This window comes from Carassius auratus, unplaced genomic scaffold (assembly GCF_003368295.1).
Source record: "Carassius auratus strain Wakin unplaced genomic scaffold, ASM336829v1 scaf_tig00216301, whole genome shotgun sequence".
Taxonomy (NCBI): Eukaryota; Metazoa; Chordata; class Actinopteri; order Cypriniformes; family Cyprinidae; genus Carassius; species Carassius auratus.
Genome location: NW_020528498.1, coordinates 1 through 17,290, shown reverse-complemented (window position 1 = coordinate 17,290; position 17,290 = coordinate 1). Strand labels below are relative to the sequence as shown.

At 35.6% G+C, this 17,290-nt stretch overlaps 1 protein-coding gene and 1 long non-coding RNA gene across 3 annotated transcripts; one reads left to right on the top strand and one right to left on the bottom strand.

The window, feature by feature from the left end:
* The first annotated feature begins 2,392 nt into the window (after positions 1–2,392).
* LOC113097471 (uncharacterized) lies at positions 2,393–10,192 on the top strand. Of its 2 annotated transcripts, none has more exons than XM_026262698.1 (18): positions 2,393–2,527; positions 2,878–2,995; positions 3,273–3,365; positions 3,505–3,715; positions 4,004–4,173; positions 4,269–4,367; positions 4,788–5,020; positions 5,114–5,292; positions 5,380–5,473; positions 5,631–5,975; positions 6,194–6,311; positions 6,389–6,480; positions 6,588–6,705; positions 6,977–7,093; positions 7,696–7,887; positions 8,110–8,262; positions 8,980–9,176; positions 9,343–10,192. In XM_026262698.1, the coding sequence occupies exons 1-17, from the start codon at positions 2,426–2,428 to the stop codon at positions 9,174–9,176; spliced, it is 2,631 nt and encodes an 876-aa protein (XP_026118483.1). In that variant the 5' UTR covers positions 2,393–2,425; the 3' UTR covers positions 9,343–10,192. The 2 variants fall into 2 exon arrangements, with proteins under 2 accessions (XP_026118483.1, XP_026118482.1); XM_026262697.1 differs by having other exon boundaries at positions 8,974–9,176.
* A 2,848-nt stretch (positions 10,193–13,040) lies between these two features.
* LOC113097474 (uncharacterized) lies at positions 13,041–15,535 on the bottom strand. The gene is made up of 4 exons (XR_003288877.1): positions 15,378–15,535; positions 14,657–14,724; positions 14,353–14,396; positions 13,041–13,748 (listed from the first exon to the last, which is right to left on the bottom strand). It is a non-coding gene; the product is annotated as an uncharacterized LOC113097474 (long non-coding RNA).
* Positions 15,536–17,290: the final 1,755 nt, after the last annotated feature.

Sequence of the window (17,290 nt, the reverse complement as noted above, 5' to 3'; positions counted from 1 at the left end):
TCGGCCCGACGAAATCCTTGGGCCAAAGCGGGCCAGCTGTGGCTAGAGGAGGGGTTATGAACAAAGGCGGAGTTTCTCAGCGTATGGAGAGCGTCAGCGCGGATCATTTCAAAAAGATAACAGCTTTAACACCAGCATTAAAGACTTTTTAAAATCAGTTGAGCTCAAAACTCACTCTTAGTTAGCAGCAAATGTTTGAAATAACTTGATCCGATGTGGATTATAATCACTAAACAAGGCAGAAATATTTATAAGCGATGCAAGAGACTATGCACGCTAACATTAACGTTACCATAGTAAACATGGTAAAAATGACCGCTTGGATAAATCAGACGTCAGCTTCTTATTCTCTATCACAATTGTGTATTTATTAAGTAACATTTTATCTGTCGTCTCGTTTCGTGAGTTTAGCTCCACGTTGCCTATCATAAAGAATATAGCCTAATAATGTTTTTTGTTCGGGAGCTTTTATAAAAATAGAGATATTATCATTAATTCTAAATGTGACGGCTACTGTGGCTAATAAACAGAAACAGACTCGACTTAATAAGCAGGCTATTTCATGAGCGTTAAAAATAATTAAATAAAATAGAAATAAGTGTATTTATGTGTGATTAATTTTGAGTCCTGATAAATTAAAACAATATGATCAATGTATCACTTATTCTATAGTTAAAACATCGATCACTCTAAAAACGGCTGGGTTATTTTTTAACCCAAAATGTTGGGTTGAGTCTGTTGGGTCATTTTGTTGGGTTATTTTATTTCTTTTTAAACACTTTTGGGTAGTTTTAATTTACCAGGAGTTGGGTTAAACCAACCCAGTCTCACGGCAGTTCGTCATTGAGGACACGAAATTTAATCTATTGAATCGTCTTTATGGACACAAATTTCCCTTTTTTTCGTGTCATACAGAACGACCTTCAATCTAATGTATTTCAATGGGATGTTTTTTTTCGCGGCTGCACCTCGTTTTTCTTTCGAGAGCACAGTATTGTTTTTTTCTCAATTGTTATTCATTTTGCAAACTTTAAGGGCTACACTACCCAACATTTAATCAGGAGATTTTAAGCCTTTTTGTATTGCTTTATATTCGATAGGCCCATCAAAATGAATATATTTATTCGTGTCCACGGGGACGTCTTTCAATCTAATCTATTTGATGCACCTCGTTTTTCTTTGAGAGTACGTTATTTATTTATTTTTTCTCATTTGATATTCATTTTGCAAACTTTAAGGGCTACGTTAATCTACATTTATTAAAGAGATTTTAATCCTTGTTTTATTGCTTTATAATCTGTAGGCTACTCAACATTGTAAACCATCGTCAGTGCTCCTAACAGTCAAAATATAATAAATATATTTTTCCTGGATGCGACTGCAGAGCTGAGTTACGGCTATCGCTGGTTTTCTTTATAGAAATACGGGTTTCCATCGGTTTAATGTGTCAAATCTTAGAGTAGCCTAACTACATTTCCCATGAGCCTTATCGACCGTTACAATGCTGAAGACGACAGATAAAACTGCGGACGCGCCGCCGATCCTCTTTTAATGATATCCTCATCCTTTTTTCAACACAAACGCAAAATTGTGCTTGATAATTCAACAATATGTTATGGGCCATCAGTTTTATTTGTTTCGCAGCATTCCCCATGATCAATCAGCTTCCGTGCTATGGAGACGGAGCCAGCCCGCTTTGCAATTGGGTGATTTCTTCGTGATTTCTCATTGCGCTCAAACCACTTTCATGTGAAATTAGGCTTGCTAAATGGCTAGCCAACTTTAACATAAGATAACAATTCCAGTTATCTAGATGATGTCATTTTATTTCGATCATCGTGGTTCACACACAACGTCACTGTAATGTGTCAGTAATAAAATATTATAACTTGATCTAACGTTATACAGCACATAACCTGCCTTTAATCTGGGATGACGAACCCAGAACACATGTTAGGGGCTTTACAAATTACGCGCCTTTTTTTTTTATTACGCGCCTTTTCTCCGTCGCAAAGGAAATAGGAACAACGTGAATATGTATCCATTTATCTTAAGTATTTTATTAAAAATGAGAATCACTCACTATTAGGGTACACTTTTTAAATGATTATATCAACATAATAGTACATAAATTAACATTTTCTGTTGTTCTCCCTGCAGATCCTGTCAAACTCATCACCTGTCCTATAGCTACACATGATTTTTAAAACCCAACGGCACTTTTAAGAGCCAACCTCTATCTCTTTATTTTCTATATCTTACATCCTCTCTGTTCTTAATATCTATATTTCTGTCCATCTCTTCAAACTTTATCTATCTCACATCTATTGCTCTTTCTTTTCTCCTGTCTGTCTTTGTCTACCTGTCTTACCCATCTTTGTCAGTCTGTCTGTCTGTCTGTCTGTCTGTATCTGACTGCATTGCAATGGCCACCAAGCATAAACTTGATTCAAAGGATCCCCACTACAAAGAGGGGAGACGCATGGCTCTGGAGCTGAAACATGAACACATTTTAGCTGAAGCCAAGGTTAGAGTTTTTGTACACCTCAACCATTTTATACTTGAACATAACAAATTAAAGTAAAACATGATGAGGATTGTGTAAGAATGATGAGTGCAGGAGATTTAATACAGGTATATTTCATGATGCATCCTTCCATGCTCTGTTAATAAGGGAATATAATAATAATATAGTATATGCAGTTCCATCCCCCTGAGTTACAGAGACTTGGAGAATCTATTCCAAGGCTCATTTAAGCTGTTGAACACCTTACTAAACACACTATGTTGTGTTTTCCTTTCACGAGTTACCTGCCTTTTGGTTACAGTCCTTTTAAAAACATCAGTCTTACAAGAAATATTCACTCCAATACACAGAGAGCAGCTGATGAGAGAAAACGTGTACGAGACCCTCCACACACCTCTAAAAGGGACTCTGTAGGACGTGGTAAGCCGAGGGGAAGGCGAGGAGGGCGACGCCATGCCTCCGCTACAGGTTATATTTGAATTATTTGACATTTGTAGGAATTTACTATGACCAACTCAAATTAGAACAATGTAATTGTTTATTGAGAGTTAAAAAATTCAAATATCTAAAAAGACATGAAAATGTAGATAAACCTTTCAGTGACACTATTGTAGAAGACACTGCCAAGTACTTAACAAACATATGTCTGATTTCATAAATTGTTTAGTATATAGGTTGAAAAGAAGAACAAGAATGGAGTGTGATAGCCTAACTTGTTCTTATTCTTCTATGTCTTGTTTTACAGCCACATATCCCACGTTTGAGTGCTCCCTTTCATCCAGTGTTGAGGTTCCTTTTACTGCAACCTCAACTAAACTAAATCCTCAAGAGGAATTTGGTAATTCACAGTGATTAATTTATGCAAGTACAGTAAATAAAAAAAAATGTTAATTCTAATACTGATCACTTGACTTTTAATTGTTTCTTATCTACAGTAAATTATCCCTTACCGCTTTATTTTTGTATTTTCTTTACAGAAAAAAATATGGAGAGGCTCTCTGACATTTTGGCATCATGTCCTTCTGCTGGTCAGCCTCAAAGTAGCTCTGCATCATCATGGTCTTTTCGGCAACAGAAAGCCTCAGAGCGCTGGAAAGAAGCAAGACCATACCACCTAAAATGCCTTATTTCAAAAGAGGCTGTTGGTCATCCCCTGTGTGGCCTTTGCAACAAGCCTGCTGTTATTAGGTTGGTTTTCATTTATACCAAACTTTAATTACCCAGGGTAGGTGACATGTATTTTGGGATGGGAGAAAACTTAGATCCCAGATGAAAAACACATTAATGAGAAAAGTAAATCTAGGACCTTCTTGCTGTGAGGTGACAGTGCTAAACATTGAGGCACTATTCAAACCTATACAATAAAATCAAACCTAGTAAAATTGAAGTAGCTTAAATAGACTGTACAGTACTTTATATGAGTTATTCACCTGAAATAATGTATTATATTATAATATTGTTTTCTTTTCTCCCTAGGTGCAGAGAGTGTCTTCCTGAGGAGTGGTTCTGTGGGGACTGTGATGTATTGCATCACAAAAAACAGCCACTCCACAACAGGGAATGCGTGATTCGTGGTTTTTTTGAAGCCATTCCTCCAACCACATGCATCATCAAAGGGGAAGCTGGATATTGCACCCATGAGCAAGGTACGTTCTCACGAAAGCTTTAATTTTGCTGTTCAATGTGTGTCTGCAGACAGTTACAGATAATCTAAATTATTGGTTTTCCTTCTTTTTGCCAGCTTGCACTTTGCCAACTGTGAAGATGCCAGACTGCTCCTGTGGAGGCACAAACTTCACTGTGTTACCAGGCAAACCAGTGATTTTAATTACCATCAATGGTAAAATATATATATATATATATATATATATATATTACAATTTTTATTGTAGATTTGATGTTTTTTACACTAGTGTGCTGTGGCATTGTGCTTACAATTGCAGAAGTGTCAAAACATATGGAATAGCACATGATATTGTTATTAACTGAAACAAAGACAGATTTTTATTTTTATTTTTGTCCTTCACAAAGAAAAAACATATAACCATCTTTCCAGCATGATGTCCAATCACCACAGCAGTGTGGAATTTAGTGAATTAGAAAATATGTATATATTATAAAATATTATAATATAATGTGGGATTATAGGAACTTGTGCAATATCTCTCAACCATTCACAATGTGCAGAATTAACTAAGTGTTGTAAAATTAAGTATGTGGTAAATGTGTATTATATTTTTAATCAATTTTTTGTTCCAAGGGCGTTTTGACTTGCATCAGCCACTGTATGAATGTCAAACATGCCAGCAGCAATGGACCCCTGACTTTAAAGACCTCCTAAGAAGTGGATATTGGCCAGCCTCCATCACCAATTCCACACTTTATACCCTGGACCTCTTGAGCTCCCTTCAGGAACTCAAGATCATATCTCCGGGATTCTCCAGACAAGCCTTCGCAAAGCTGCTGGAGCATCGGACTAAGTGTGGAGGAAGAGTAAGTGTAAATGTTATTACCATTTTATTAAAAAAAAAATAATAATCTATAAGACCACATCACAAATAATATTTCATTCTATATATTTTCCAGTCTGGACCTATCAACGGCGATGCACTGCAGCGCAGCTTTTTAGAGCTTTCGTATGCATCATTTGAGGAAGACCAGCTCTGCTGTGGTGCTCCTTTCACCTGCCCAGCCTGCACACCAGAAATGTTGGCTGTTTCAGCAGATGGAAATAGAAAGCTATATCGCTTTCGCCGAAACGGAAGGTGATCTTTCTTCCAGTCTTTTTATTGATTTATTTTCTTACTTCATATATTTCTTGAATGGATTTTTTATTTTTCTTTCTTCCTTAGCTCTGATGATCCTGGCTTTTTTGAGGGGCTCTTTGTGGCTGAAGACAGTGTGGTGTCTAGATTTGTTGACACCATACAGAAAGCAGTGAAAAATGCAAGTTGACAAAATAGTTGTTACAATAATAACCGTAACCCCCACTTCAATTACTTCTGCCTACCAATTCCAAAATCAAATTGAGAGAATAAATGCCATATATTGAATGACATCATTACTTTTATTTGATTTGTCATGTTTGTTTTGTGTGTCATAGACACAGGGAAGAGGCACATGTGGGGACTCCCAATGGACAGCAGCGAGGGAAACTTCAAGGAGGGCTTCAAAATTGGACGAAGAGGGGATGGAGGTTGCTGTGTGTCGCCATGGGTTCCTTTTGAAAGCCCTTAATATGTACAGGGGAGAGATATTTGCCTACCCTCTGTACCTTCAAAAGGAGCTCATGCCAGCCAAGGCACAATTCTTCGCAATGGATGTGGCATGCAAATACTGGCCATACCTGGAGAAAGTTGCTAGTGTCCTTCCTGCTCTTCAGGAGCTGACCACTATGAAACCCTTTCTCAGTGTAATGCATGCTCGAGCCCATGCTACTAAGTGTGAGGTGTGTATAATATTTTAGCATCATATGTACATTTGTAATATTAACAAGCACATTAATAATTTGAAATTTAAGTTAAGCTACACTATATTATCTTGTCTTTTTGCATAACCATTTCTTGCATGGATTGTAATGCCCTTTGATGCAGATTGTGTTTTGTGATATTGTCCTATATAAATTTAATTTAATTTAATTTAGTTTCTTTCACCCTTTACTAACAGATTAATTGGAGTGGCAGGAACCAGGAAGGAGCAGGGACAACCGCCGAAGAGGAGGTGGAACAAGTGAACAGTTACCTTTCACGTTGTGCCCTGACGACCAAATACATGTCAAAAGCAGGTGATCGGAGTTTGCAAAATTCCTGTATACTTTTTTTTTAGATTGATCATCATAACCTCATTATTTGCTTTAAACAGCACGGGTGGACATGCTTACATTGCATGCAATGGGGTGGAACGAGAAAAAAAATCTCTCTTTACATCAGGCGCTTTCCACAAGATATGTGAAGGTAAGTCTCTTATTAATTGTTTTGTGTGTCCTTTTGTTGTGTTTACTTGGCCTGTTGGTAATCATACAAAGTTGTAATCCTGATTATTGTATAACACTGTTCATCAGACTTGTCAGAGACTCCATGATGAGACTGCAAGGCTAGCTGACCTAAAAACAGAGCTAGATTGCACAGATGAATTGGTGTCACAGTGGCTATCTGATGTAAAGGAATGGGCAGCTGGTGGTAAGCATGACCAGATAAAAGAAACAACAAACATCCCTTTCTACCATCTACATTTTATGTTTGATATTAAAGAGCAGAAAAAATAGTAGGCGGATCATCATCTAATGTGATGCCACATTTATGTCAGGTTTATTAGAATATTCCAGTTCCTTGCAGGAAGTGCACATACTAACTTTAAATAAGTTTGATTAAAAGGTTTAACAAAATTCAAACATAGAAACGGTTCTGTGTTGTTTTAAAAGTGAATTTGCTCTCACTATTTCTCCTACAGAGACACCTGGTACATCTCGTGTCAGTCAAGGCACAACACACAAAGAAATTCAGCAGTCAATTGAGGGGCTCTACCTTAGTGTGAGGCACCGGAAGCGAACCCTCTACTGTCAGAATGGTATAACTCTACAATATAATAGGTTGATAAATTCAAGCTACTGTATGCATCCTACTGCACCAACATGGAATTAGCAAATAATGTAGTAGCACAGTTCAGCTCAATCATTGAATTCTGTTCTTTAAATGACAAGTCTGTAGGATTTAGTGGTATCGATCATTGAGATTTGACGATTGCAACCAGCTTCCCTCACCTCTTATCTTTCCAAGCTACAGTAGCCGACGAGAAAATGTGTGAGGTACTATCTAAACCCAGTGTTTGTTTGTCCATTGTGGGCTACTGTAGGAACATGGAGGTGCAACATAGTGGCCTCCCTGGAAGGGGAATGTATTTAGATTTTTTTTAAAAACTGCCCATTCTAAAGTAATTAATGCACAATTATTATTTTCAGGCAATCATGAAAAGTGTGTGTGTGTGTTATTCCTGCAAATAGATTCCCCCCAAATTTTACACACTGGACCTTTGTTTCCCATGTCAGTCTACATTATAATTTTCACTTACTTCAACAACAACTTTTTTTTTTAAGTTTTTGGTGCTATAATTTCTTTCTTGCTTAAGGGTGCTGTAAAAAACCTCTGCCTCTGTACTTCATGTCTTTCTAGACAGCAGCAAATTTCGCCATCGCCTTCGAAGAAAGCTGGCAGAAGACAAAAAACTCCTTCTTCAGGAGATACAGAAATACAATGATCTTGTACTAGAATCGGCAACAACCATTGACGTAGCTGTGGTGGAGCATTCCCTAACTGGAGAGAATACTGTGTCTCAAATATGGCCATGGGAGGTTCATGGCAGTGGTATGTCTGTTTTTAGATGCTTCACAGGAATTTATTTTCAGTTCTGCTTTATAGAGTATACTGAACTAAGGCATGCATGTTACACATTGAGTGTTGTAATATTAATTTAGTTTATTGGTGTATTTTCAGTTTTCTTATGTATCAATTTGATAAAAAAGTAAATGTTTGTAGTGATTATGCAAGATTGTCTCATGTATACATATAACTGTTATTGATTCTTAGCAAACATTTCAATCAAGAAACGAGTGCACGACCAAGTGATGTTAACAAGGCGACTGCATGAGGAAACAAGAGTTTTGGTTTTGGAGATGGCACAACACTGCACATGGTTGCAGAGCTTGGCAATGGTTCTCAATAACAAATTGGCTGAAGAGGGTAAGTTTAATTAAAACCCTGTCCATCTAATGTGTTAAAAAAAACACACACAAAAAAAAACCACATCAGTCAAAGAACTTGATGGAGTAGAACGGTTATTGCTCTCTTTGCCGAGGTCCTTTAACACGTACATAAAATGGGGATTAAAGTTGTTACTGTAGCTATGTTAACAAGTCAGTAAGGCTATAAAGATTCGCATTTGCTTGAAAGATGTGCAGATTTGTTGTAGTATTGCTGTTACTTGAAAGCATATATGAACAAAATAATTTGAACATTGAAATTTGTGTCCTGATGTGTTACACGTGGTTAGAATAACATCAAGATTAATCTTATTATTATCATCTCCTCCACTCAACATAGAAAACCTTGCTGGTCAGCAAGTAACAAAATGTGTTATTTCAGCACAACTGTAGTGAAGAAGAAAACTGTTAACTTAAAACAGCTATCAGATATCATATATATATATATATATATATATATATGCTGCTTTTGGCCTCCCTCCATAAAGTCACCTCAGTGAGCCATGTTGCCTTAAGTTGTTTTATGCAGAAGCTAGCCTGGTCCCATGTCAGCGATATACATAAAAAATGCCAATCATCCTGCTATGTAGATTTGAATAGGTGATATCTTTTTACTCCATTTAAGTTCTTTGGCCTTATGAAACAATCTTAATATAGTTTGTCTTTAATGTAATCTCGTTTGTATTTTGAGACGTAGACCAGGGAAATGAGGGACTTTGCTGTCTCTTAAGAAGAAGACTGTCAGAGGTGTCAGAAAGGTTCCAAATGGTCCTCCAACAGTACAAGACTGCCTTAGGTCCTGAGGCCTCTGTCCTTCTACATGTTGAAGAGGAAGATCAAAGTGACCTCAGTAGTCCAGACACCAGTGAGGATGAAGAGGAAAACACAATTTAGGTCATTTATTTATTATTATGTATGTTTGTTTGTTTGTTTTTGGAATAACCCCCTGTTGCTGTTATTCTTAATAATTTATTTGTGTATTTTATTAATGATTTACACACCTTACTTATTCTAAAACAGTTTAAATTCACCCTCTTATCCTAATTCTTTATTTCCCCAGATGGAAGCTGCACGAAGGACTATGTGGAAGGAAATGGACTTGCCCTATATCTGTGTATTTTTCGAATGCTGATTAATTAACCACATCAAAATCTTGTTGAAAATTCAAACTGTGTCTTTAGATTTTCCAAGCAATTTAGTAAGCACATTGCACAGTTCATTGAAATTGCACAAACATCTCATTATAGGTGCACCAATCTTAGCCAAAAATGTCAACTTTGCATGTATGATATTACCAGATGTAATTACTGTGCTCATGATATTTGGGTAGTGTACACTCTTCTAAAAGAGAGACTCCCCTTGATTGTGGTGACCCTGTAACCTTTCCTTTTGCACCAACGTTAGGCCAAACTTTTGACCTGCACACAACAAATGTTATGAACCGATTTCTGTAATTTTCTGAGCAATTAATCGTTTCATGTTGACCTTATGACATTCCCTGTAGCACAATCATTAGACCAGAATGTAAAATTGAGTATTGTCTAATTGGGCAGATTGCCATGAAATCTTGTAAGCACATGATGACTTTGGTGACCTCATGACAATTCCTCTATCATCACATTTAGGCCTTAATGCAAAAACTCATTCTTGATTGCATTTCTCAATAATCACTTATTCTGTGGTGCAGTGTCAGTCTATGACATTTTGTTTTTCCCCAGAGGAGGCTGCCTATGGATCACTACTTGATTGAGTGTATTATATAACTGTTGTTTTACTTTATATTACTGCAAAGATAGTATGTAACAGAAAAATACAGTTTTTTATTTTACGATTATACTTTATATTGTATATTATTACAGTTGACAGATGACTTAATTCTTTTTTCTGCTGGAGCTTTTCAAGTGAACTTAACCTCACATTCCAATGTTTTTAAATACAGCCTAATGGCTTGTTTGACAAATATGTATTTGGTGTATTTTCACTGGTATTGTTGTGAAAGACAAGAAATAAAGTATTTCCAAAGATTAATATTTTATTTTTTAACTTTTTCATACTTTGTTACTGAAAAACAATATTTTATATTTTTATAGTTGATGAAGACTATCTCTGTTTAACATCAAAATGCATTCTTAATTAATTACTTTAATGCATATCTTTTTACTTATTTTCAAACAATCAACCTTGCCTGTAATTAAACAAGATCTATCATAATAAGTAATGTGTATCTAAGGTGTATATGTTACAGTTTTTCGTGATTGCTGAAATACTATAACTATGGATTTGAACTAAAATTTCAAAACCACAACACCGTTTATCAAAAAGCACACCCTTTTCCCCGAACAATAAACACTACTCCCCAGTTTTGACACGAGTCAGATTTGTTAAACTTACACTGCAAATCTTTACACACATATCCATTTATCATTGTCTACACAATGTTGTAATTTAGAAAGCACTACACAAAACTGATCACACAGCAATCAGAACCTTCAACAGATCGATGAAAGGGATAAGATGAGGGGGAGGAGAAAGGGGAAGGGCAAAGAGACAGCCTCAGATGAGATTTGTGCCAGCATCATCCCTCTGTTCCCACGGCTCTATGTTCCCTCTGCCCTATGTTGCCTCTTTCTTTTTACTGAAAATTTTGAAAATAGGTTCTATGTTAATTAATATTTTCAAAATTGAGTATTGTGTTCATACATTTCCCTATAATTTCAACAGCTATTCTACACTACTACAGCTAGTTAGGGTTAGGGTCAGGGTAACCCTAACCCTCTGTGGGAACAAAGAGCTGTGGGAACATAGGCACGTTCCTCCCTGTAGAGATGTGCCATTGAACTTGTTACTAAGCTTACAAATCAGCATCCATACTTGAAGTTCTTCCAGTTTCCAGAGTAGGGTTAGTTTTAGGGTTATAAAAATGTAGCTTTACTATATACACTCACCTAAAGGATTATTAGGAACACCATACTAATACTGTGTTTGACCATCTTTCGTCTTCAAAACTGCCTTAATTCTACATGGCATTGATTCAACAAGGTGCTGAAAGCATTCTTTAGAAATGTTGGCCCATATTGATAGGATAGCATCTTGCAGTTGATGGAGATTTGTGGGATGCACATCCAGGGCACGAAGCTCCCGTTCCACCACATCCCAAAAGATGCTCTATTGGGTTGAGATCTGGTGACTGTGGGGGCCATTTTAGTACAGCGAACTCATTGTCATGTTCAAGAAACCAATTTGAAATGATTCGAGCTTTGTGACATGGTGCATTATCCTGCTGGAAGTAGCAATCAGAGGATGGGTACATGGTGGTCATAAAGGGATGGACATCTATGCAACGCTCAAAATTGCTTAAATCACCTTTCTTTCCCATTCTGACATTCAGTTTGGAGATCAGGAGATTGTCTTGACCAGGATCACAACCCTAAATCAATGCATTGAAGCAACTGCCATGTGATTGGTTGATTAGATAATTGCATTAATGAGAAATTGAACAGGTGTTCCTAATAATCCTTTAGGTGAGTGTACATCAACAATCTCCTACAGTTGAAACATACATTATACTATATTTAAATGATCAAGATAAAAAAAAATCACGAGGCTATCAGGTCATTGAGTATATTTGACTGTCATTGTAGTTGTAGAACAACCATCAGGGCCTGCAACAATGTACAATATTTACAGTTTTTTTTTTTCAACTGCTTGCACACATTTTCAAAACTATTTCACCTTTTTTCAAACTTTTCCAAAACTGCACACAACTACAATTCCCACAAGAGACGCACCATTGAACTTCTTACAAGGTGTATAAATCAATCACCATTCTTGTAGTTCTTCTGGTTTCCTGACCAGGAATAGGATTATAAAAATGTGTGTTTACTATTCTATATTAAGAAACACATTATACAGATTAAACATACATTATGCTATATTTATATATCATGTTTATTTAACATTATGTATATTTAATTATGGCCGGCAAATGTTTGATTTACCACCTGATGAATGTATTAAACTGCCCCTTATAAATATGTCAGCATTAGGTGCAATAAGTATGCAAACAATATCCTAATATTAAAGATTTCCAGAATGTGTGATATAGGCTACTCTCCCGATCAAGACCTTCACAATAAATATATATTTGTATTTTAATTAGAGACAAAAACTGTTCAATTCTAGAAGCTAAAATCATTTATTTTATTTGGATGAATTAGTCTGTTTATCAGATTTACCAATTGTTATCATTCGTGCTGGTCAAGAACAATAGATAAAATTGAACTTGGGGCCATTTTCAAATATTTGAGTGGCTCCTCCCCTAACAAATGTAACCTCACTCCTAATTTTTTATAAAACTTTAGAGCACTGATTAAACTATATATGTTAACCTAAATTTTAATAAAAATAAAAAAATCCACATATAAATATGCTCAATGTAGCCTGTTTCTTTTGTCAGAAACCACTTCATCTTCATATTGTTTTGAATTAAATTTATGTATGGAAAAGTAAAAAACTAAAATGATCATCTTTTGCAAATGTTATTGTAGTGTATTTGTGATCTTTCACAAAAATGTAAGTGAAAATACGCCAAATGCTTATTTATTGCTTAATTACTCACTAGAGGCTTAAAGAGTGATCAAACAAATTTATTGACAAGGTGCATAACAAATTGAAACTATAAAGTTTTTTGCAATTGGACCACATCAAGACATCATTATTTTAAAAGAAATGCATGATATGAAAAAGGGTTATCCCCTACATGGAGCCGACACTGGTGGTGGTGAAGGGGTGGGTAGATGTTGAGATCTAGATGAATGTAGAGCTCTTCTCCTGATGACCACGGTGGAGGGACCTACTGTATGACACGATTGGCTCAAGAGGGTTGAGATGAAAATACATTTTGTTTAAGACATAAAACACCCAGTCAGCTGATAAGTTTGAAGTAGAAGAGAGTGAGAGAGACAATGTAAAAGATATGATATAATGTGTGAGTATAAAGAAGGTCAGTCTTATTTGTTGAAACTTCATATTTAAGCTTCATGTCAAACAAGCCATAAGGTTGTATTTCTTAACAGTGGACTGTGAGGTTAAGTGAACTTGAAAAGCACAGAAAACAGAACTGAATGAAATCAAATTACATGTCAACTGTAATAAAATAACAGTGCAATTTATAATCATGAAATATAAAAAGCATGCTTTTGAATAACATCTGAAAAAGAAAATTGAGTTGGATTGAGTAAATTTCTAGTACATTCCCTTTTGAGATTAAACTCCAGTTCACAATCTTGGAGATGTTCCCCTTTTCACTACTACAGAAAGATGAGATATGACTTCAAATGCAGCATAGAAACAGTTTAATAAATAGGCTGAGACCTAAATGTTTAGAGTTCTAAAGATACATTTTATTTATTTTCATTATTTTGGAGTGAATCCTTTGGCTGCCAGGAATGGGCCCACTGCTCACCACTAAAAACAGAAGGGATTTTTTTCTGTTACTGGTTGGGGTTTCCAATAAACTTACAACATTACCGAACGTGTCTTTTATAAGTATAAGTTTTATTTTCCATCAATGAAGGACCACCACCTTTATGCATGGAAAATAAAACTGTTATACTTATAAAAGACATGTTCGGTAATGATGTGTGCTTTTTTTTTCACTTGTTTAAAAGGCTTGTTTAATCTAAAACAGAACAGATTAAAGGTGCATTCAGCGATCCCAGTTGGCCTAACCTCTTGTTGATGTTTGAAATTATTATCAAACAAAACGGAGGCTAGCTAGACCCTCCCTCCTCCTCATCAGCGCAATAACCTGGTCAAATCATTATTGTCGGTGATTAGCTGGAACAGTCTGTTATGTTTCGTGATATGGGATATGGGACAGGCAGCTAGCGGATAGTGACGAGATGTTTGCGGTAGGTGAAACAAAATTTTTTGGCCTAAAAAATAAGTGAGATCGCTGAATGCACCTTTAATAATAAATAATTGTAGCAAAAAAAAAAAAAAAAATGGGTTTAGAAAATAAATAATGAATGCATTAATTCATAAAGCAGAAGAACAGAATAATACATACCATACTGGACAAGGCTCCCAGTCAACCAGCATTTCTGCTTTGCCCTAATGTAAGAAAATACAACAACAAAAAAATCCATTCTTAGCATAAGGCTATTATGTCTGGTTATAGGCATTGAGTTTCATTGATTTTCAGTAGACACTCCTTCATAAACTGTAATTCAAAAAGACTGAACACAAAAAGTATCTACCTAACAATTATGGTATGTATAATATGTATTTGCCAACACACAAGGAAGTTTCTAAATCCTATATTACACTCTGCATACTGCCTAAACTCTGCAGTTCCTTTATGACTGTCTAACCTTTCTCACTCTTTCTCTTAATACACTCCTGATGGGGAAAACCTCTAGGCGAGTGTGGTAGGAGCAATCTGTGAACATCAAAAACACATTTCAAATATTTCTTAAATAATTAGATTATGAACAAAATAAACACAACTATGAATACTTAAGTAGTGACCAGACTTGCAAGGATGACAAGTGATGTTTATCACTAATCAAAACATGTATCATGGAACCAAATTACTCTCGGTTCCAATGTGGTATGCTTGCTTGAATAACCATACTACTGTTAAGCCACAGCTCACAACTAAGAATACTCCACTGCTGCTACTACTACTAATTGGCAATGCATTTTGGTCAAATTTGACTAATTAAGCCTGTTGGATTTTATAGGTTGTCAATTGCACTAATCTCAATAATAGTAATCATTCCTATTCTATATCTATTATGAATAATCATGGGTGTGTGTGCTACGCTAGACTAGCTGGACTGGTCACGACATTTTAATATTGTTGCCCTGTTGTTGATTTGACTGCTTGTATTGTAAATATTGTATTTATTTGTACGTCGCTTTGGATAAAAACGTTTGCTAAATAATTAATTAAATAAATAAAATTGTGACTACTGATAATTGTCTGTTGTAGTAGTTAAAAAAAAATAAGCAATTGAACTAAATCAAATTAACAGGGGTTAAGTTGCAATGTTTAACAAAGTATTAATCATTGCATTTACAAGCACTTACTCTTTTGTTGCCTTTTCCTTTCAGGCATATGCCTTGGTCCCCCTGTGGAATATAAGATTACAGTCCAGTCATATATCCACTCAGAAAAAAACAAAACACATTTACAATAATTAGACAAAATGCACTTTGTAATGTCTTTTCAATATAAATATGTGTCCCTGGTGTGTCTAGACACCCCTGAAATATGTGAAAAGACCATCCTCTTCAGTTAATGTGTGTGCAAACACGCTGTTTAATTTGGCTCAACATTTTACATCATGTGCAGGCTCATTAGAATAGTAATCATAGAAGGCTTTTAGAATACTTCCTCTAAAATTACCTGTTTCAGACCAGTGTTAATTTTGACACGAAATTTTAATTTAGTTTTAGTCTTAGTCTTTTGACTATAATTCTTTTTAGTTTTAGTCAAGTTTTAGTCATCTGATTTGTTTTAATTTTAGTCTTATTTTAGTCGACTAAAATTGCTTGGTATTTTAGTCGACTAAAATTGCTTGGTATTTTAGTCGACTAAAATAAGACTAAATCAATAACAGATTTACTAGACATTTTTTACAGCTAGTATAGGAAACAAACTTAACCAAAATATATAAAACACAAATTCAACTTTATTTCAACACAACTGTGTCTTTATTTCGATTCAAAAGCTTTTATGCAGCAACAAACACTGTCATGATAATGTAAACAATAACTAGCTGCCAATTGACCATCAATAAAAGAAAAATAACGTTAGGTCCAGGACCTTAAAGTTTACAGCTGAGCTGAACAATAAGTGCATACATTTAAAGTAAATATTTAATAAGTTGGGTGGATAAAAAAAGTAACAAGATTTTATAAGGTATTCATTTGTCTAGCAATATTGTATGTTTTAAATACTACAATATTGCTAGATTAGTATGTATGATAGGATGTGAACATTCACGTTTCACATGACTAATATAGAAATATTTGTGATATTGTCAACAAGTAGAACATTATAAAATATACTAAACATTAGTATTAATCAATGTATTTTATCATGATTTTACGTATTAGTATTGTGCTCTCATCTAACTTGAAGAAGGGGCTATTTATACAGTACTTTTCCGTTCGTATATGTAATGCCTACAACATCTACGCACTGCAGGTCTTCCAATTTTGCTTAGCTCAATAAATTACATCGTTGTGAAATACATTTGAGAAAATGTCCAGTGGCTCGTCTATAAATGTCTTTTAAAATGGGTTGTGGTAATTGCCACGAATGAAGCGCTCCGCCTGCTTTACACTTTGTTCTTGTTTTGTTCGTCGTCAAACGTGAAGTGAGCTGTGGACATTTTGTCGCTCTTTTAGACATCACCTCTTTCGAATGCCGACTTCCCGGGAGCTCATTAAAAGCTGAAAACCTTCGGCTTCACGTCTCAATAAGTCAGACTCGAATGGTTCTCTTCTCTCATGCAGTCTCGCCTGTTCCGTTTTGCCGGTTCTTTTGCGTGATTCCTCGGCATCTCTTCCCGTCTGCTATTTGATTTTCGTCACAGTCTATTTTTCGTCTCGTCCTTTATTCGTTGACGATAATGTCAATCAATTTAGTCATAGTTTTAGTCTCCATCAGTACCTTCGTTTTTAGTTTTAGTTTCGTTTTCGTCCGCAAAAATATATTCGTGACGAAAATAATGACGAAAATATTTAGTCAACGAAATTAACACTGAAGTGAGTCAAATGAGTTCAAAAAGTGAATACGACTTTCTGCTCTAATGTAAACGCCTGCAGTTGTCCATATCGACATGTAAATCATAGAAGTTACGTACAGGGACGGATTGGCAATCGGGAATACCGGGAACAATCCCGAACGGCCGGTCCATTTCAGGCCGAATCGGCCGGTGGTCAAATTTGTTATTATTATTTTATTATTATTATTTATTTTATATGATACGCTA

Coding starts and splice junctions, on each gene's coding strand:
- LOC113097471 (XM_026262697.1), top strand. CDS start 2,426: ATGGCCACCAAGCATAAACTTGATTCAAAGGATCCCCACTACAAAGAG. Junction 5,021..5,113: donor GGACTAAGTGTGGAGGAAGA/GTAAGTGTAAAT, acceptor TATATTTTCCAG/TCTGGACCTATCAACGGCGA. Junction 7,094..7,695: donor AACCCTCTACTGTCAGAATG/GTATAACTCTAC, acceptor ATGTCTTTCTAG/ACAGCAGCAAATTTCGCCAT.